The following is a 21,514-nucleotide window of genomic DNA, read 5'->3' on the forward strand; positions in this document are numbered from 1 at the left end:
AATCATAGGATAGAATCATAGAATCATTAAGGTTGGAAAAGACCTCTAAGATCATCGAGTCCAACCGGCAACCCAACACCACCACGCCCACTAAACCATGTCCCTAAGCGCCTCATCTACACGTCTTTTAAATACCTCCAGGGATGGGGACTCCACCACTTCCCTGGGCAGCCTCTTCCAATGTTTCACCACTCTTTCAGTAAAGACATTTTTCCTTACATCCAACCTAAACCTCCCCTGGCACAACTTGAGGCCGTTTCCTCTCGTCCTATCACTAGTTACTTGGGAGAAGAGACCGACACCCACCTCGCTACAACCTCCTTTCAGGTAGTTGTAGAGAGCGATGAGGTCTCCCCTCAGCCTCCTGTTCTCCAGGCTAAACAACCCCACTTCCCTCAGCCGCTCCTCAGAAGACTTGTTCTCCAGACCCCTCACCAGCCTCGTTGCCCTTCTCTGGACACGCTCCAGCACCTCAACGTCCTTCTTGTAGTGAGGGGCCCAAAACTGAACACAGTATTCGAGGTGCGGCCTCACCAGGGCCGAGTACAGGGGGACAATCACTCCCCTACTCCTGCTGGCCACACTATTTCTGATACAGGCCAGGATGCCATTGGCCTTCTTGGCCACCTGGGCACACTGCCGGCTCATGTTCAGCCGGCTGTCGACCAACACCCCCAGGTCCTTCTCTGCTGGGCAGCTTTCCAGCCACTCTTCCCCAAGCCTGTAGCGCTGCATGGGGTTGTTGTGGCCGAAGTGCAGGACCCGGCACTTGGCCTTGTTGAACCTCATACAGTTGGTCTGGGCCCATCGATCCAGCCTGTCCAGGTCCCTCTGCAGAGCCTTCCTACCCTCGAGCAGATCAACACTCCCGCCCAGCTTGGTGTTGTCTGCAAACTTACTGAGGGTGCACTCGATCCCCTCATCCAGATCATTGATAAAGATATTAAACAGAACTGGCCCCAAAACTGAGCCCTGGGGAACACCGCTCATGACTGGCCGCCAACTGGATTTAACTCCATTCACCACAACTCTCTGGGCCCGGCCGTCCAGCCAGTTTTTGACCCAGCAAAGAGTACACTTGTGTAAGCCGTGAGCCACCAGCTTCCCTAGGAGAATGCTGTGGGAGACGGTGTCAAAGGCCTTACTGAAGTCCAGGTAGACCACATCCACAGCCTCTCCCTCATCCACTAGGCAGGTCACCTGGTCATAGAAGGAGATCAGGTTGGTCAAGCAGGACCTGCCTTTCATGAACCCGTGCTGGCTGGGCCTGATCCCCTGGTTGACCCGCAAGAACAATTTTTTAATTCTACTGAGACCTATGCTAGGATGACTTCACTCCCTCTACCTACCCCTATGCTTTTGGCAAAAAAACACAGGGTTATATGATGCCTCAGTTGTGGATAAAGTAGCAGTATGTGTTCATACTTGTGCATGTGCATAAATTAAGCATCAACTTACATGTTTTTTGACTCTAGACTTATTGATGAAGTCAAGTCTGCAGTTACAGGAGTGGGTACTCTTTCTGAAAGCAAACTCATCTGTGAAATAAAAATAAATAAATAAATACCTCCTTACTGTTTGTTTACACCATTTTTAAACTCCAGATCTTGCTCATTCTTTTGTTATATATTAAAAAAATAACAGTGATCAGGTTGTAGTCTAGCCTTTGGCACAGAATACACTATTCCACTACATTTTTTATTCCAGAAAAGCTTATTTTTTATTTTTTCCTTGGGTATAAACCATTTTAAAGCTAGTACATTTTTAAAATTTTTATTAAAATTCTTAAAATAAAAACGTCTTTCTTCTTATTTTTTAACTGGAGACTCCCAAAGCAAAAAATCGGCAATAAAAAAAAATTTAAAAACTTCTGTCACAGGTACCTGAAATAACAGCCTCTGGAGTCAACAACTCAATACCAAATTTATTAAGTAATTCTGCCAATTTTTATTTTATTTATTTATAAATTATATAAACTTATTTATATCAGTATGGATATAATTAGAGCTACAGACATAGATAAATATATATATACATTTTTACATTTGATGGAGTTTCTAATTTAAATATTTGAAAATAATTGGTGTGAACAACACTGCATATTTAAGATGAATGATTTAGGCTGTTTTATGTTTCTAGGGATAAAAAGCATATTGCACCATCCAAATGAAAGTGAGCAGTCATTAATTCACTCTCTTATAAACATGATCTAATAAATCCATAAAAGATTCCTCTATTAAACTAGTCAGTTGTCCTGGCTCTATTAAGTTCCCCTTTTATTATCATCTGTACAAATTCTGTCCCAGAATTCCAGCAGAATGTGCCAAGAAAAAAATTGTTTCTCCATCAGTCTTAAAACCCCAGGAGATGTGTAAAATAGGAAGAAACGAATTACCAGTCTATCCATTAAAAAATTGTCACTACTGCTTGGATACAGTCCACTAAAGTCCACCATTTTTGCTACACTATAAATGGTACAATGTTTTATAAACAGCAGATGTTTTAAAACTGAACAATGACAGAAAATAATTTAAAAAGTAATCAAGATGGCAGAGTTAAAAATGTGACTTTCCTGTACTAACTTGTCGATTCCTGAAGTCCTGAATGTGTAGATTCCACTTCAGTCTCAAAATGACCTCCAAAGTGATGTGAAGAAATGGCATTTTGTCAGTTAAATGTTTCATGATTTTTTTTAAACTTCACACATTCAGCCTACTTATCTTGTATTTGTCAAAACAATTTGTCTAAGTGATGTTCTATACCATAATAAAGGATTTTAATGTGCAAAGAAGTCTTTTGTGCATGTGCAAACGCTGTGGTGCTTTAGAGCAAATAACTGGAAATGCCCATCAAAAGCATAACAGTCTGCCTGTGATAAACATTAAATAGAGTAACAGGTTAGTTCAAGACTGACTAGTTACACAATAGGAAAGCACATAAAGACAGACAGATTGTTGAGTTATGTAAATTACAGCATGATTCAAGTGAACTAAACTCTTTAATCCAATAAAATCCTGAAGTTCTCAATGAAGGAAGACCGTAAGTTTCAAAACCAACAGTCTTTGATGAGAAACAGAGTTTATTGTGATATAATTATGATTGTAAGTAATACTATAATTTATTTTCAATCAAAATGTATGCTCTCATGATAATATTCATATATAAAAGCAGTGAGAAATACCCACAAGCTGGTGATTTAAGTCTCTCTTCTATTCATGTCCTATCTTTCCAATATTTTCTGCTTCAGTTTACATTGTGACTATATTTTTAAAACTTCTGATCATAACAAAAGCATACAGCATTTGACAGGAAGAATAGCTGTTCCATTCTTTTTCCCTTGCATTCAATCTCTCTCCTGTTTACTCGCTTCCAACAAGAATCTTTAGGGTTTTAGCCAATTTTTTCTTCCAGCTTGGTCTGATCCTTCTCTAAAAAAATATTTTATGATCACTGGAGGAAAAAAAAAGACATGGTTCCAGTTTTCAGTATAAAGTGAAACAACACAGCTAAATTTTGGTTTTCCACTAAGAGTTCTAATACCTATAGTTTACATATGCTTTCAGTTTAGCTGGAAGCCAAAACTGAAGCTTTGTATGCTACCCTTACCTAAATGCTGCCAACGTTATTTTAATGATTCAAACATTTGTTTGAATTTTACTTCACTGTGAACTTTTTGAAAACTGCTCTTGCGGCATCTGCTGTCTTTTTTCCATCTTAACTAAATTTTTATAGTAATAGGTAAGAATTTTCACACTGCATATGGCTATCAGAACAATGGAAATAGGAAAGTTTAGTGAATAAAGCAGAGATCCATATACCTTGTTCAGTAAATTTATAATAGAAAGCAGAACACACAGAACTGTTGGACCCAAGCTCTTTCATGCAGGAAAAGCATTAGACTAGCTATCAAACTGAAGTTGAAGTACAGACTCTACACTTGATAAGATATCCAAGTGTCCTGGTTTCGGCTGGGATAGAGTTAATTTTCTTCCCAGTAGCTGGTACAGTGCTGGGTTTTGGATTTAGGATGAGAATAATGTTGATAACACACCGATGTTTTAGTTGTTGCTGAGTAGTGCTTACACTAGTCAAGGACTCTTCAGCTTCCCATGCTCTACCGACTGAGAAGGCTGGAGGTGCACAAGAAGCTGGGAGGGGGCCCAGCCAGGACAGCTGACCCAAACTGGCCAAAGGGACATTCCATACCATGTGACGTCATGCTCAGTACATAAACTGGGGGAAAGCTGGCCGGGGGGGCCACTGCTCGGGGACTGGCTGGGCATCGGTCGGCGGATGGTGAGCAATTGCACTGTGCATCACTTGCTTTGTATATTATTATTATTATTATTATTGCTATTAGTAGTAGCAGTAGTAGTATTTTATTTTATTTCAATTATTAAACTGTTTTTATCCCAACCCACGAGTTTTCTTACTTTCACTCTTCTGATTCTCTACCCCATCCCACCAGGGGGGCTGGTGGGGTGGGTGGGCATGAGCGAGCGGCTGTGTGGTGCTCAGTTGCCGACTGAGGTTAAACCATGACACCAAGTACACAGGCAAGACAAGAACTCCTGCCTGGTACTTCTCATTATGGTCTCTTGAGAATATTTCAATGGCATCTAACTATTTAAGTCAAATATTTGGAATCCCCTTTTTTCCTCCGCATCTCCCGACGAAATGAACTAATTTAACCTAAAATTTACTAAGACCATATCTCAGAAGTTTTTCCTTTCAAAATATCCCAAACCAAGAGTGAAGACCAGATCTGTGGCGGACACTTGCTATCATAACATCAGGTGACCTCTAGCATCAAGGACAATGTTTAGCAAGCAGTTGATCTATGAATGATAGGTCTATCAATGCATCTTGAGAGTTCCTGCTTTAATCCTAAGGCACCGAAGTCTCAAACTAAGCTTCTGCTAGGTTCACATACAGAAGGAAAGGTTGAGAAGTAGAACTTCATTTTTAGAACAATTCCAAGCATTGTCTCACTACTTAAATATAAGCAACCTGAAGCAAAGAACAATTATTATATAAGCTGAACCTCTTACAGTAAGATTTTTTCCAATCTTCCCAATCCAAAATAAGATTTACCTTTTTCCAGGCCTCTCCGATAGATTCATGCAAGCCATAAGGAATTACCATCTGCAGGCCTTCACAAGTTCTGTACATCTGACGACATACAAAAATGAAAGCTCCTTTAACAACTGGCAAAATCTCGGATCCAGATAAAAGAGAAATGTCGTCATGAAGAAGTTTCTTTGTAAACTGAACAATTACATGAACAGCTGTAGGACTAGAAATAAAGTAACACTTTTAAAATGTTGTTTTGTAGTCATAAATAAGCCTTGAAACAAATCTTCTGACTAAACTTATTTAATTTTTTCTAGGGGAAAAGAAAATATGGAAAGAAACTATGACCCACTGTGGAGAGGCCAACCATATTATAACTTGTAACATCAGTCAGAAGAAGAGAAATGTACAGCAAGGGATTTTACTTTGGCTACAGGTCTACATAAAGCAAAAATGCATCCATTGTCTTCCATCCAGCCCACATAGCCATCAGCTACACAGACTGTGTGTTTTACAGGAGACCAGTTGGGAAGAGTAACAAGACAATCATTTTAGCTTCCGCTTAATCAGTGTTAAGGACATCACTACAAGGCAAAATTTGTCCTTCTTCCTTTTTCCTAACTGAGATCTCCTTCTGAAGTCTTCTAGGCTTGCAATGCAAAGGACAACTCTTTCTCTAAAATACTTTTACTTCCAACCCCCCTTAAAAACATATGCAACTTCTGAGATTTCTCCACCTCGAAGACATACATTCCATACATTTTCATGACCTGCAGTTTAGATATTTTTAAAGGCTAGTCTCAATTTTACCTCCTTGTTTCAAGTTTTAGCATCAGCTAACAATATACTACCCAGAGGATCACCCAAATCCTAAGTTAGGTACGGTGTTACGAATGTCAGCTTCTGATACAAGACCTGTCTCTACTAGATGTATTGAAAAGTGAATGCTACATTAAATCTATTCTTTCAATAAATTAGGTTGATTTTTAATATTTATTCTAAAAACAAACAAACAAAAACAGAGAAAAGAAGCCTTTGGCCTGAACAGCAGCACTATGAATATAATGGAACTACATTCAGAGAAAGGAAAGCTCTCACATGAATAAGAAGAACAAGTAAACCATGGAAATCTCCCTTAATAAAAGTATTTCTTTAAATTGTCATTTCACCTGGTTATACACATAAATGTCTCCCTAATACATTCTCTAAAACACTCACTACTTTACTGGATAATCAGGTATTTTACTCCAAACATGAACAAAACATATCACATTATAGATAAAAGAAAAAAGAGAAATGAGTCTCATAAAACCAATGTAATTCATTAAATTACTCACTAATGCTGTTCATTAATGCACTCTTACCTATCTTCTTTGGCAGTTTTTTCATTTTCTCCATAAAGAAGAAGAGAAAGACCATCTTCTACAGCAGCAATCCTTGCCAAAATATCAGCTACATCAATTAAAGTGGTTTCAAGACAATTTATATACACCTATTTGGAAGAAAGAAAAAAAAAAGTTTTCAATTCAATGCTTTTGTGAAAGCTGTTTATTCAAGTCTGGCTTATGTATGCAGAACCTGAAGGTCACCTTTCTGATGACTGCTTAAGGAAAGGTTAATGCTAAATTGGCCATTGCTCATTAATAAATGAAGTCAATATTTCAATAGTAGACAAGCAGAACATGGGTGCTCCATGAAGAACCTGTCAGGCAGCAGCAAGGGCAGGATGTTCTGCAAGGGACAAGAAGCCAGGAACTGAGTGTGGTAACGAGGCAGGCAGAGGCAGTGGCTTGCCATTGGATAGGCAGGCAGTCCCACCATACCCAAGCAAGGTGAGCAGATGAGGTCCAGTGAGAGTAACTAGGTTCACCCAACAGTCCAGATCCCCTCCACAGTGATGAGGGAGGTCCAAGGTTAAGCCAGGAAGGCCAGCGAGTGAGTCAGGGTCAGCTCCAGATACAGTAGCCAAGGTCAGACACAGTCCAATGATCGCCATGCAACTCGATCTATAGTGACAAAGCAGGTCTGAGGCAAAGCAAGTGAAGAAGTCATGTCTGTGGGTCGGGGTTCAGATCAATGGGACACTAGGCTTCCATACTGCTACAACATAGTACAGGCAGGGAATGAGGACAAGAATCTGAGCTTAAAAAACACTCCTGAGTGGAATGTGGAGTGAGTCCACACTGAGGCTTACTAGTAGAGTCATCGCTGGGGGGATCTCTGCTGAAGCTTCCTAGCAGAGCTTTCTCAAAGAGCTCTCTTCAAGGCTGTACACCAACACTATTACCTCTGCTGGCCCTGAGCCCAGGCTGCCAAGCCCAGGGGAGGGAAAGTAATGGGGAGATGTGCTGACGGCCTGACAGTAGACAACAGCTGTAATTCTACAGCACTTATGCAGTGTCCTAAAGATGCTCACCAAAACTCTGTTCCTGTCCGTATGTCTCAATAATTTGGTCATGAGATAATCAGAGCGTACCTTCTCACCCAGGGACTGAGAAACACTGCAAATTCCTAGGACTTATACACAAACGTACTTAGAAAGAAGGACAGTTTTCAAAGTGAGAAGCCCTCTTTGGAAGCTTCCCCCTATCCGTGCTCGGGACAACAGAGTGCAGTCAACAGTGAGATGAGCTAGGGGGGATTACTGTTCCCAGTAACACTTGTTAAATATCTATTATGTCAGAATGGGGAATAAAGCACCACTCTCCTGAAGCTGAAGTCCACTGCTTAAAACTTTTCCACTCTTCTGTTATTCATCAAGGACAGCTGGACTCACAAGAGAAATTATTTTAAAAATGCTATGCAATCCAGCTCCTGCTTCTTCTCTAGCTCTATATTTTATATACAGGTAGCTCTATATTTTATATAGTGCACAGAGGAAAATACTCTTCCTACTTTTAAATTTAAGGAATTTACTATTAATGCCGGTGGTCAAAGTAACCCAAGAGAAAAACCGATTTCGACTTTGTTTTTTTAGTTAAAATTTTCAGTGATACAGAGGGTTAAAAATCTCCCTGACCTTTTATTTTTAGGTTACTGGGTATCATTGTGCAGGATTCTAAGAAAGGAACGTACTGTACTGTCACTGTTTCTTCAAGTGCGTTATTATTTTGCTTTCCTGTGCAACACCAGGAAAAACCCAAAAACATGGTACTTTGTTTATTTAAAATGTGAATGCAATGTTCCGCACCAGCTATGCTTCAGCAGCAACTCAGAGGCTACAGAGCCCAAAAGGTCAATACTGCTGCCCACAAACTGATCATTCTGACAACTCCTGCTTATAGCCACCGAGTTTCTCCTTCCCTCTCTATTACAGATACACAATAATACTCTGCTTAAAAGGCAAGTAAGGCTTGCACTTACCTGAGTGAATTCAGAGCTCAAATGTAAAATAACAGCATTGTGTTTGCTCATCAGGCCCACTGTACAACCAAGGAGCCCCATATGCAGCTCCAGTGCTACCCACCCGCCAACCCCAGCTGAAGAAAGATGCATGCGTGGCCATAGCCTTCCTTTTGAGATAGGCATGGTCCAGTATTAGAGTCCAGCATTAGGATTCCTGGATGTCTAAGAAGTGCCATGGTTTGGTTGGGAAGCAAAATCAGTTCAAATTCTTGTAAAAGAGGAAGAGGATCACTCTGACCTGGCCTACCTTTTCTAGCTATTGGTTTGCCAGATGCAATACAAAACAATTTGCACCTTCGTTAGAACAAATATGACATATTCCAGATTCATAACGCATAACCAACCTACTACAGCTACTGTGCATTAAATACTCCTGAACATGACCTGTTTTTTTAAACAGACCAGTTACTAAGTCACAGGAGGCTTTGCAATTTGTTAAGAGTTCAGCTACCTGCGAGAGACAGCTGAGCACGGCAGAAACAAAAAAAGATAGGGAAGAACTGCTAAACGTTGAGATAATTTATTTTTTAACTACTAATGTATAATAAAGAAGAGAGACAGTTGTATATGCTTTAGATACCATGTGACCATAGAGATTGCCTGGGGCATTACAGAGGCCTCTATCACAGCAAATCAATGAAGTATTGCCTTAGTACTGTTTTTAAATTTAACTGTCAGTGTTCAAAGCATAAGCAGGCTCAGTCATTTTTTGTACTTGAAAAAATTTGCACTAGATTTTTGCAATGTACAGTAAAAACAAGACAACTTAAAGTGTTAATCTTGCAAAAGCATCCATAGATAGCCTTATAATAAAATGTGTAAGTAATGCCACTGTACTCAGTACAGATACCTACAGATACCTACAGAAGAGCTAAATTATTGACATGATCAAGTTTTTGCAGGACTATGGTTTTAAGCTTTACAGAAATACATACTTTAAAATATTTACTTGGAAACTGTTCACACTTTTGAAATAGTATTGGAGTATTTTTGTATAGGTAAAAATATTTTCAGGAATTAACATGAAGAGTCTTTTCTGAAAAATAAACAAACTGCACTGAAAAAATAATCAGAAGGATACTGACAAAATTCAGGTTTAAGAACCTAGATGAGGTATTTAAGTTAGGAACCCAGACTGTCTTTGCAAGCATGAGTCTCAGGAAGTAAATTCAAAACTTCTCAGCCATTAATTTCTCTCAAAGTCTCTTTATGTAAGACAGTTCAGGCTCCTCCATGGGCATTTCAGACCCTCGGCCTCTCTGTCTTGAGACTTACAGTCACCTAGATCAATTAAATCATCTCAGTCAAAACAAAAACAGGACAGGCTGAAACTATAACTAGACTTCCAAGTACCTAGAGGTAGATAATGTTTCCCAAGATTTTTACAATTCTTATAGAAATGTATAAAAAAAAAACCAAAAAACCAACCTCTTCCTTTTACCAATCCAGAAAATAATAATTTTCCATGAAGAATTACATATTTTACCTGTACTAATTATTGAGAACACTTAACTTCAAGTTGCCAGCTGAATTTAAAAAGGAATAAAAGTAGGTTGCCTTTTAAATAGCAGGTAGAGCAGATAAGCATCCAAGAAATATCCAAGAGACACACAAAAATGTTGGGAGGGGAAAAAAAAAAATTAAGCGATGTGATTTTCCCAAGGGAATGGTCTCACTACAGCACAATTTTTGCTACTATTCACAAGATTTCAAGAAAACCAAGTTCATCAGACCCATCATAATGACGGCCTACGCTATGTAAGGCATACTGTAATAGCTAATGTAGAAAAATACTACAGAAGTTACCATGTGACTAAATAAATCTTCTACATAGAAAATACAGAAAAATGATAATATTCTATAGATTTAAAAATTATTTGGAAGATTACTACAAACCTCTGTGCCACTCAGGAAACTTTGAACAGGATGAAGTAGGGCATCTATCACTGCATCCGTATATAAACATTCAGCAGCACATCCTGTTTGATCACAAAAAACTTGCAGAATCTCCATAACAAGACTTGCTGGAGAATAATTATCTGGTGAACACAAGAAGTATTTGTTTATATTTTAACTTACACAAACATATCTATAGAGCTTATGTAGATGTTTCTGAATTATAATTTTGTTAAGCACTGATTTAACACAGTTAGAGGGAAGAAGGAAAGGTAAGGGAGGAAGGGAAGAGAAAAATCTGCACAAATAACAGACCCACATTAAAACTGCAAAAGAAGTTACCGCATGCCTCATTATAATTATATATATTAGCATATAATAAAAACAGACATTTACCTGTATGCACTGCCAAAGCTGACTTTGGGTAACTTGGAGAGTAATAAATAAGCTGAGTAAATAATACCAAGAGCTCGGTTATGGATACACTATCTAAAAAAAAAAAAAAAAGAAAAAAAAGAGGAAAGTACTCTGCAAATAAAGTGTAAATTTAATTTTACAAATAAAATGGATTTTGTAAATATATGTGAACAATGCTTTGCTTTATTAAGGAAATCAACATATGTACAACCGATAAAGCAAAGGACATGCATGTCTCTGGGACTCTACCAAGGTAGTTCATGATCAACTTATAAGGCTTGATCTTGCTCCCAATTTAGCCAATTGCAATTTTATCATGTCTTCCACTGAAACAAATGGCAGCCAAAGTTTGAGAATACTGAATATACACAGCTATAGGAAAAAGCATTACCTTGCTATTCAATTAAGTGAAACAACTGGAAAAAGAGACAAGCTGTCAGACAATTCTTCCTCAGGTCTGAAGCAAAAACAACAAACAAGTAGCTAAATGCAGGTTGGGAACTATTGCTTCAAGTTTAATGTAATTATGTTAATAAATCAGACAATTTGTGAGGAAAGGGTTGTTATCTATGAAGCTGAGAAGGACGCTATTAAGAAGACAGATAGTGAAATTGTTACTTTTGTAGGGGAGAGAAAAAAGCAACCATCACCAATGGATCACTGCTTGAATGGTGTTATACAGATAATCCGTAAATGACAAAAGCACTCGATTAGTAGATGTTTCTTCCTCACAACTGCTCTACATCGGATCTATTAAGTCCTGATCCTCAAACCAGAGGGACAAAATAACTTCAAAATACAAGTCTCGGAATTAGTATCTAGTAATGTTTTGAATTCTACACTGAATTAATAAAGATATTAATGTAATGGAACACTACAATTGTTCTCACACACTTGCATTTGCCAACCCTGCACAATGTATCACCATACGCAGATTCCTCTGGATGTCCAAGGGCTTTTCCATTTCCTATCTTCTGTCCTTATTAACACCTCTGTTCCACAGGTACCGACTTTTTCCTCTACCATTGTTTTATCTTCTATTAATAGGTTAAGCTCAGAGCAATTGTTTTCAATTTGCAATTAGCTTGAAATACTGACTTTGTTTCACACCTGAAAAACACTTTTGGTCCCTGGACATTTCTCTCTTTCAACCAATTGTATCAATTGGTTTGACAAAAGATACTACTCATACATAGAAAGACTGAATCACTTACACACTAATCCAACTCTCCTTCAACATGAAATCAATATATTAAAAGTAAGGATAAAAGCAATCTATTCAACCACATCCATCAAAGATTAAAAAACTGTGTTGATGCTCAAAATTACCTCTACCATCTTTTAAGACAGGCTTCCAAGCACAGAATTGCTGAACAGAGTGTTGTCCTATAACGTCCACAATATTGCAGTGGAAACATATATCAAGTATGGAGAGAGTGTTGCTCAACAGGTTCCATTTTCCTCAGCCTTCGCCTTACCTTTTTTATTTTTCAGCTGCACTGGAAAGAGATTTCGGCCTTGCTTATAGATCAACAATCTTCCTAAAAGGCACAGTGAATGAACAAAATAGACGTACTGCAATTCTCGTCCAGTGTAAGACAAGTTCTGCTTATCACCTTTAACAATAAAACCAAAAAATTAGAACTTGACTCTATTTTAGTTTACAGTACCTAGCTACTACCTGCAACGTACGTGGATCATTTTGTATATAAAGACAGACAGCTTAAGTAACTAACCACTGCTATTAGTGTTCTCTCAAAAGATAGCCATACAATATTTTGGGAAGAAAAAGAACAGATAGAATGTCTTCCTCTTTAGGTAGCATGCTCAAAGACCTAGAGAATGTGGATGTATGTGGATATAATGCAAGACATGCAAAGATACTCACTACAATGCTGCTGGGAGAAGTCATTGGCTCTGGAATTTTTATTAACTGCTGCCTTGCAAAATTCAAAGTAATCAAGACATTGCTGGACAGCTGCATTAACCTGTGGAAAAAAGCAGAAAATAATAAAATACCTGGTATTTTACAATAAAGTCATTTTCTCTTATATCAAAGTACTGTCCTTTAACACAAGAACCTAAATATCCACTTCACTGCAATTACCTCATGTTTCAGTGCTTTGGATGGGCTAACCAACAGGAGGCAAAATTTTACAGGGCTATTAATACACATTGCCATTACTATTACATAATCACACTACCAGCTCTATAAGCATTAAGACAATCTATGAAGAAGAGTACAGAGAACATGCAAGTTGAGAAGTTAATGGCAATCGGTGATTGCCGTATTGTCATTACTATGGAAGATTTTCATTTTCCACACGTGCAAAACTGTCTTGAATACACTTACTATACTGTAAGTTTGGTTGTTGGGTGCTGTCAGTGCTATTACTGTTCTTTGCAGAAGTGTTGTATCATTATCATAGCATTATCATCTAATCAATGTATATAAAAGTTTAAAAATTATCAGCATGGATTTAGAAATGAATCACAAATATAGCATATCAACAAAGATGTACACTAAGATTTATTACAATTTGCAGCTGCTAAGATTTATTCACAAGTGTAAGTAAAACATACAGACATACATAATAAAAAAAAATACTTAATCAGATGTTTACTCTATGCTTATAAATTAGATTAGACTACCCTGCTCATGGACTTCCTATTATGAACTTTTTGTTGCATGGAACATGCTTTATTCTATGCTCTGTTCTATGCATACACAAAAACAAGACAAACTTCTTTTATAGTTGTCTGGATCCTTGTCGCCCATCTTAAGGTTTTATCAGTCACATATATTTTACATTACATTTCACTTGTATTACAAGATTTTACAAAACATAGCCAAAGTCCTGTCTATATGAATGGATCTCACATCTACATTGGTCTTACTGAAAACAATGCAACTTCCATCTCAGTGAAGAGATCTGCCCATACAGAGTATGTGATAGGATTAACACCTACATTACTAAAGATGTTTTCCCAGTTTGATTTATTTTGCTGACACTTTGAATCCTTAATGCTTCATATCACAAAAGAACACAATGGTGGTTTTTTAGTCTCTTTCCATCAAAAATCCAAATTCAGCACAGAGTTTTTATGATATTTTTTCATGCACCATTTGCTATTTTTATACATTGTCAGAAATAATTCTAAATACGAATGCAACATAAGGAATTAATAATCCTAATTAAACACCTGCTATAAAACATCCAAATTTCCCCTTACTCAGAGCTGGTCACATACCCTTCCTTGCATTTAACAATGATTCATTTAAGCAAAGAGAAATTTAAAAAAAACATTAAAATCAAAAAGGCTTATCTAGCTAAACAACATGGAACAGCTCTGACAAAAGGGAAAAAAGGAAAAAAAAATGCTCAAACCACAATGTGCAAAGCAAGAACAAGTTCCAAGTAATTTGTCTTGGGAAATACTTACCAAAGATTTATATTTCTTTTCCAAAAGCCTAAGTACCACTGTTCTGCTGTAATATGCATGCTAAAATGACAAAGAAGACCTAATGTCAACTTCAAACATGTAAGTTTTATTTTTTAATTAAAAAGTAGAAATTATCCCCGATTCTGTTTTATTAGGGATCCTGTGCACAGTACATATTCAATGCATTGAACTCCAGCTTGTGTAAACCAGCATTATACTAAACTGAGCCTTTTGTTTGCAGTACATTTAAGATGACAAAAAAAATTATGTCATTAGAAAAATGTGTAGCAGAACATGCAATAAACAGAAAAACAATAACTATGCTGAAATGTTAGACTACGTGTTTTGACATTGCCATGTAAATCCTAAATTATAAGTTTATACATGGTAGGCTGCAAAAAGCTGTAATGTCCACTGGAGATTAGCAAGTTGTGTGCAGCATATCATATACATAACTGTACTTTCATGCTCATCACTTCTTCCAGAAAAATATTTGCATCTTTGATGGCTGTCAGTCAATTATGACAAAGGGACTAAAGTCCCAAAGCACCATTCTCAGAAATTTTATGAAAACCAGTAACTGAATAGAAATGGAGGGAGAGAGTAGTGTTAAAGGGCAAAGGACATAAATGCCTAAAAACACACCCCCGACTTCCTTAATTACAGTACTCATTATAGGTTGTTATCAGGTCACAATAGGTCTGTGATAAAAATAGTCATAATCAAACTTTTCAAAATACATGTCAGACATGAACAAGTTACGGGTTGTTGGGTTGGGTTTTTTTTGCTTACCGTCCACTTTTTAAACCATACTGCTTTGATATCTAGCAGAGCTAAGAAGTAGACTGGACTCAAAAAATCTGGAGAGGCAGGATGATTAGGCTCGTGTTTTAGTGACAAAAGTGACAAGGTACTCTCCACTACTTCTTCCATGTACCTTATGACACAAATAGGAAAAAAATGAACATAAAACAAAAATCACTTAAATCTTTCCACCAGTAATACTCAGGAACAAATTTCTGGTAAAACCTCATTGTTCAGATAAATCATAAATATCAACAACATTATCTTTAACTTGATCTCGTAAGGATATTAACTCTTTGTATTACGATGAATAAAACTAGTAACAACATACATGTGTATTCTCCTACATGATTACATATTTTATTACACTTGTTACTTTGTAAAACACCCAAATTATTTTTGTTAAAAAGCACTTAGAACACTTCAAAAGCTAAGTAAGCAGCTTAATATGACCCATGACTACTCCTATGCAACTTCCCTATTTCACTTTTCCCACCCTCTGTTTATATTCCCTCCTTTATCACTGACCAGTCATCTGTACATCCTGTAATCAACCTTTTGCTAAAATTATATGCATCTAATGATATGTCAAAAATCATTAAATTAAGAAACAGTGACAGGTTTTTGAAGGTGACATACTTTTCTGGATGACGAATCCAGGAAGAGGGAGCTTCCTTTTGGTACTCATTTAAAAGGCGGACCTGAAAACATAATTATTAAAATTAAAAAATAAATAATGCATGATGTTTCAGTAATGACAAAAAAGGTACGGAAAATTCATTTATACCTTTTTAAGTAAACAATTTATGTCTGTGTTAGATACATCCAGACCAGCTGAAATACGAAGAGAGTATTCTCCAGAAAGAAAGTACAACTCCAAGTGCCTTGCTAAAGAAGGGAAAAAAAAAAAAAGCCTCACCTCCATGACAATAGTGGCAAAACAGACTGTATTATACAGCTTCATTATAAAAGTTAACTGATTTTCAGGAAGTACATGACTCATGAAGTCTTAAATGTCGTTAAATGCACATACCTAAACTTGTATAGACTTCTCTTGTCATATTAAATGGAGAAGAAGAAAAGGTTTTTGCATAGAACCTAAGAATTTTCTCCTAAGGGAGAAAAAGCAAGCAATGTATTAGAGTCATGTAACTATGTATTATTATTGCACAATAATCAATATGTAGTGGCATTACTCTTAATATTACATATTGCTCAGATATCTTACAGATATGAAGCATATTTTACAAAAATATACAGTTTGGGACCACAGAAACCTACAGTTCGAAGGAAATTTTATTCAGATACTTTAACTGACAGCACCAATGCAAAGCCTCACTGAGATACAAAGAAGCAGACCAGGGAATATTACTGTACTTTTCCATTAACATTAATGTTTTTATGTCATTAAAGGTACCAATGACTTATAACTAGCAGTGTTTCAAAAGAAATCGTAGACCTTCTAAGCTGAAAGAGAAATACATGACAGCAGCTGGGGCAACTTTAATTGGCATAATAAATAATCTAAAAGCAGTTTAAGCAGCTGCCTTTTTTTTTCCTCATCAGTGCCTGTGTAATATTACTATGTATCATTTTCTTATCATCATGGAGCATATACCTGACTTAAATAGGAAATATTAACATAACAAGTTTTACGGAAGAGTTTTGTCAATTTTTTTTACGTCTGTTTGCTAAAAGACATTCAAATCTCTTCATTGCCATTAAAAGATATGTAAACGAGTACTCCAGTCTAAAAATCCTATTGAAATCCTGTTGTAATCCTTTAAATCAAGACCTATTGGAATCATATAGTTCTTCTACTTCAAAAAGAGTTTATCTGATACATACACAAATAATAAAATGTCTTAGGACCCTGCTGGACTATTCATAATACATATGTAACTTCTTATTCCTCTGCAGTACTCTCTACTAAGGGTACACATCTGATAATTAAATGCAGAACATTAGCTTACACTGAATGTTGCATCAGGATCTGACAGAGACATTGTTAGATGCTTACGCAGATTTGGCCAACTCTCAGAGTTCAGTATATCAGAGGGAGGGGCAAAACACAGTGTCTGCAATGCTTCTTGGCGAACCTGAAGTGGTCAAAAAGATAAACACCACAAATCCATTCACAACAACCTCTCAAATATGTAATTTACAATATAATTTGAAGGAAGGAACAGGACCTGGCTGTAGAACGGATAAGGAATTCCAGAATACTTATCTTCTGCTACTGGTGATTTAGACAAAATACTACATCACTGAGAAAAAAAACCCCAAACATATATTTGAAGCAGCAACAAAACCATTTTATATAGGTTTTTAATACTGGATGCAAGGTTTATGTTCTACTTTCTGCTTGTAATCAAATATTTTTTTATCAGGGAATATAGGAAATTATCACCAAATACTACAAATGTGCCTAGCAGCTCTCTAAAAAGTCAGTAAGGGAAAGTGGAGAGAGAGTTACTAGACACTGTTTTACTGCTGAATTTTCATCGGCATTATAATCTAAATAATTTCAAATAACTTTTTTTGGTTCTATTTGTAGACAATCTCTAGTAATTTATTTCATATTACTGAAACAAACTGATACAATATTTAATAGCATCAGACTTTTTACCTGGTTTTCTAAGAAAACTCAATCACAATGTTTATACCAGTTCCCAGCTACCATGCTTTTTTAACTACCAGACAATCCTAAACAAATCTTACTGAGACAGCACTCTCAAAATGATGTTTCTCCAAGCTTCAAAAATACCAGCAGCTGGTGCTGATTGGTGGTTAGAGACCCAAATTAGTACTGCCACTGACAGGAAGGTAAACCTAACTTGGACTTTATATATTCCATCTGGCAGTAGCTTGTTGGCAAATCAGCAGGCATCTCTCCCTTCTGATACGGGTAACACAAAGGACAACACGGAAGTTACCAAGAAGGGCAAGGGGCACGTATACAGAAATATAAGATTCAGTAATTTTATTTCTCACCGAACAACTTTTTCCAAACTAAAAATGCCCATCTATAGCAATAAACTCCTAACAAAAAAAATAAGATACTTGCTGCAACACTAGCTTTTGAACCAGATGGTTATGAACAATGAAATACTGCACTGCAGAGCAGTTGCTGCACTGAAGCCAAGATATATGAACCAACAAAGACAAGATTCCACTTACGTACATATGAACTCTTATGTACATACAGTCTGTTTTCCAATATGCCATAAACATTCACTTGTATTAACATTTTATTGCTCCTTTGAAACTTACTTCCTTAGGCTGAATAGGGTCAAGCCTTTCTACAAGCAGCTGCAACTGTTCTTGACTCATGAACGTATAACTCTGTAATACACATTATAAAATTACCATTAGAATATATTATTAAACTGAACAGCAGAAGATTAAAATCATCAGTCTTTCTGATATCTAACTTACTTTTAATAATTAGGACTTCAGCATTTATACTAATGCCCTGCTTTCGGCTGGGATAGAGTTAATTTTCTTCCTAGTAGCTGGTACAGTGCTGGGTTTTGGATTTGGCATGAGAATAATGTGATAATACACTGATGTTTTAGCTGTTGCTACGCAGCATTTATACTAAGTCAAGGACTTTTCAGCTTCCCATACTCTGCCAGCAAGGAGGTGCACAAGAAGCTGGGAGGGAGCATAGCCAGGACAGCTGACCCAAACTGGCCAAAGGGATATTCCATACCATATGACGTCATGCTCAGTATATAAGCTGGGGGGAGTTGGCTGGGGGACAGTGATCGTTGCTTAGGGACTGACTGGGCATCGGTTGGCAGGCAGTGAGCAGTTGCATCACCTCTTGTATTTTGTGGTTTGTTTTTTTTTTCCCTTCCTGGGTTTTGTTCCTCTCTCTCTTGTTGTTTTACTTTCCATTACAATTTATTACTGTTATTACTATTATTATTATTTCAATTATTTAACTGTTCTTATCTCAACCCACAAGTTTTCTTATTTTTGCTCTTCCACTTCTCTCCCCCATCCCACCAGGGGGCAGGGCAGGGGGGGAATGAGCGAGCGGCTGTGTGGTGCTTAGTTCCCAACTGGGGTTAAACCACGACAACTAATTTAACATTAAAGTCAACATTCTAAATGTTTTCTGCCATTTGCCCAAAGTTAAGTTTACGGCAACAAAATTCTCGTTACATATTTTGCTTTGCTTTACTTAAAAGTTTCCTGTATCTTCATAAAACCCCTTATAATAATTCATTCAGTAAGTAATATAGCATAATGCAGTAGTCTGCAAATGAACTGCACATTACTTGGCTCCTAAAGTAAAATCACAGTAAGTTAGATGATGTATTGCTTTTACCATTATTTTTTCTATGCAGTACTTGCATAGGTATTTTAGAGCATATGGGCATCATATCCATCTCATCCAGCATATGCTGTCTAAAGGTTAGACAGCTAGTATAAGCTTAGTACTTGAGAGTGAAAGAAAGGCAATTAATTTGTTTAAGGATATATCAAAGATAGGAAGAATGAATCTTTTTCTAGGGCTGCTTCTCAACCTCCACTGACAGAAACTTAACAATTTTGCAGTATCATGCTTATTTCATGAACATAGAGAGAAAACACATTGTACTTGGTTGAACGAGGAGTCACTGTCAGAACAGTTGTCTGTATAATAGCCACTCTGACGTTCTTTCTTTGTTTTACTATCCAGCTCCTTATTACGTATCCGATCTTCTTCAAACTTGTTAATCAAAGATTCTACCACAACCATCATGACATTCTTCAAGGCATGCATCATTTCCCTGTATCTTCAAAGTAAAGATGATTTTAATATTAAAGAGCATAAAAATCACTAATTAAAAAAAAAATCACTACATCTTCAATAACTGAATATGGCATAATGCTACTTAGACCCGAACTCACTGAATTTACAGAAATGAATGAAAAACAAATGCAAATCCAAAATGAGTAAACCATGTATGTACCTTAAATGTTGCAGGTAACGTTATTTTAAAATTATAATAGAATTCCTTTTTGCCCGTCTAAAACCATTCAATGAAATACCACTAACATAATCCTGTTCTGGAAGGTTCTTAAGAAAGAACAATGTGAATCCACCAGAAGGGAGAATCTGCCCCTGAGAAAACAGGCCAGTTCTCATCCTTGTTACTGTTTATGTTTCTTCAAGTTCGACATCCAGTTTTTCTTCTGCTATAAGCCTCAAGCAGAACCAATAGAAGAGAACACATCATCCTGATTCAAGATCTTGAGTACAGGTCGTACACACAAAATAATTTTCTTTCAACAAAACCAGGGTTTTTCTAAGTTACATAAATTGAATAATAATATCCACAAGCAAGCAATTAAAAATAAAAGCTGCTTCAGAAAAACATCTTATTGTAAAATGTTGATATTTTATTTCAAATTATTTTTTACTTTAAGGCTAATATTACTTATTTTACAGTCACCAAAGATATAAATTACCATTGTGCTTTAATATCCTCCTACCTCTCAAATTAAAAATATAAGATACAGACATATTTAGTTAACTGGAGCTTCTTCTACAAACTTTAATGAGCACACAAAGCCTAAGGTCCTGATCCTCGAAACAAAAAGACACAAACAGCATAATGTGAAAAACAGTCATCCTAACATCTATTTTCTAGGTGAAAATAAAAGCCAAGCGTAGTTGATCAAGAACTGCCTTCTAACATAAATGACTGTACTATGAAAAAACAGAATGTATCACTAAGGAGTTAAATTCCTTAACACTTTTTTCTCCATAAATACCTTTAAGCATACTACCTACCACAGAAAATGAGTAATTGCAATGAACAAAACTGGGACTTTGAATGATCCTGAAATTATATCAAGACCATCACAGTGACACCCAATAATGCTTGATCAGAGTTCAGAATGCATGCAGACAGATGACACGAAAAGGACCCTATAAAAGCATGGTTCATAAAACATATTTCTGTGTACTTCTAGATGAGAAACCTTCTGATAACAAACAGAAAATAAAATCTTCTAGAACAGAAACATACACTATTTTTTAATTCCTTTCTTATTGAGAACACATAGTAAACAATAGGCATCACAGTAAAATCCTAGTTCCACTAAAAAGAGAGATGGAGGTAAGTTAAGATTGTCCAATAAAAATGAGTGAAAAAAATAGTTCAGCTGAAGTAGTGTGTAAAAACATTTCAGTGGCTAAAATGAGTCAAAAATTGTCTTTTTTTGTTTGCTTCCTCTGCAACACATAAAAATGACCACTGATGCTAAAATAGTGGGTGGGTGATTGGTTGTTTTTCATTTTTCAGCATTCACCATTTCAGGTGCTCACTTTAATTTCATTTTTTTCACATTGTAATGGTTCAACCTCAGTAAATCCCTCATCATGGCTCTCCATGACAATTAAAAATAGAGAGGCAAGGACCTGATTCACTATGATGACAAAAGTATACTGTTTGTTTTAATTAAAGAAACAAAA

The 21,514-nt window shown here is 36.6% G+C and overlaps 1 protein-coding gene across 2 annotated transcripts in view; it reads right to left on the reverse strand.

Moving 5' to 3' along the window:
• The window catches only part of TBC1D32 (TBC1 domain family member 32), a 91,838-nt gene that overhangs the window by 62,858 nt on the left and 7,466 nt on the right, over positions 1–21,514 (reverse strand). Inside the window, exons 4-18 of one of the 2 annotated variants that reach the window (XM_076333497.1) lie at positions 19,652–19,829; positions 18,313–18,384; positions 17,013–17,138; positions 16,073–16,151; positions 15,827–15,927; positions 15,679–15,740; positions 15,028–15,172; positions 14,236–14,295; positions 12,680–12,779; positions 12,270–12,407; positions 10,771–10,863; positions 10,375–10,517; positions 6,438–6,565; positions 5,095–5,296; positions 1,459–1,538 (exon numbers count right to left, since the gene is read on the reverse strand). In XM_076333497.1, the coding sequence (XP_076189612.1) occupies positions 1,459–1,538; positions 5,095–5,296; positions 6,438–6,565; positions 10,375–10,517; positions 10,771–10,863; positions 12,270–12,407; positions 12,680–12,779; positions 14,236–14,295; positions 15,028–15,172; positions 15,679–15,740; positions 15,827–15,927; positions 16,073–16,151; positions 17,013–17,138; positions 18,313–18,384; positions 19,652–19,829 (1,707 nt within the window). Of the gene's footprint in view, positions 1–1,458; positions 1,539–5,094; positions 5,297–6,437; positions 6,566–10,374; positions 10,518–10,770; positions 10,864–12,269; positions 12,408–12,679; positions 12,780–14,235; positions 14,296–15,027; positions 15,173–15,678; positions 15,741–15,826; positions 15,928–16,072; positions 16,152–17,012; positions 17,139–18,219; positions 18,236–18,312; positions 18,385–19,651; positions 19,830–21,514 lie in introns of those variants that run through there. The other variant, XM_076333498.1, reaches the window with a different exon arrangement.

Source organism: Aptenodytes patagonicus, chromosome 3 (genome assembly GCF_965638725.1).
Source record: "Aptenodytes patagonicus chromosome 3, bAptPat1.pri.cur, whole genome shotgun sequence".
In the NCBI taxonomy this organism is placed as follows: Eukaryota; Metazoa; Chordata; class Aves; order Sphenisciformes; family Spheniscidae; genus Aptenodytes; species Aptenodytes patagonicus.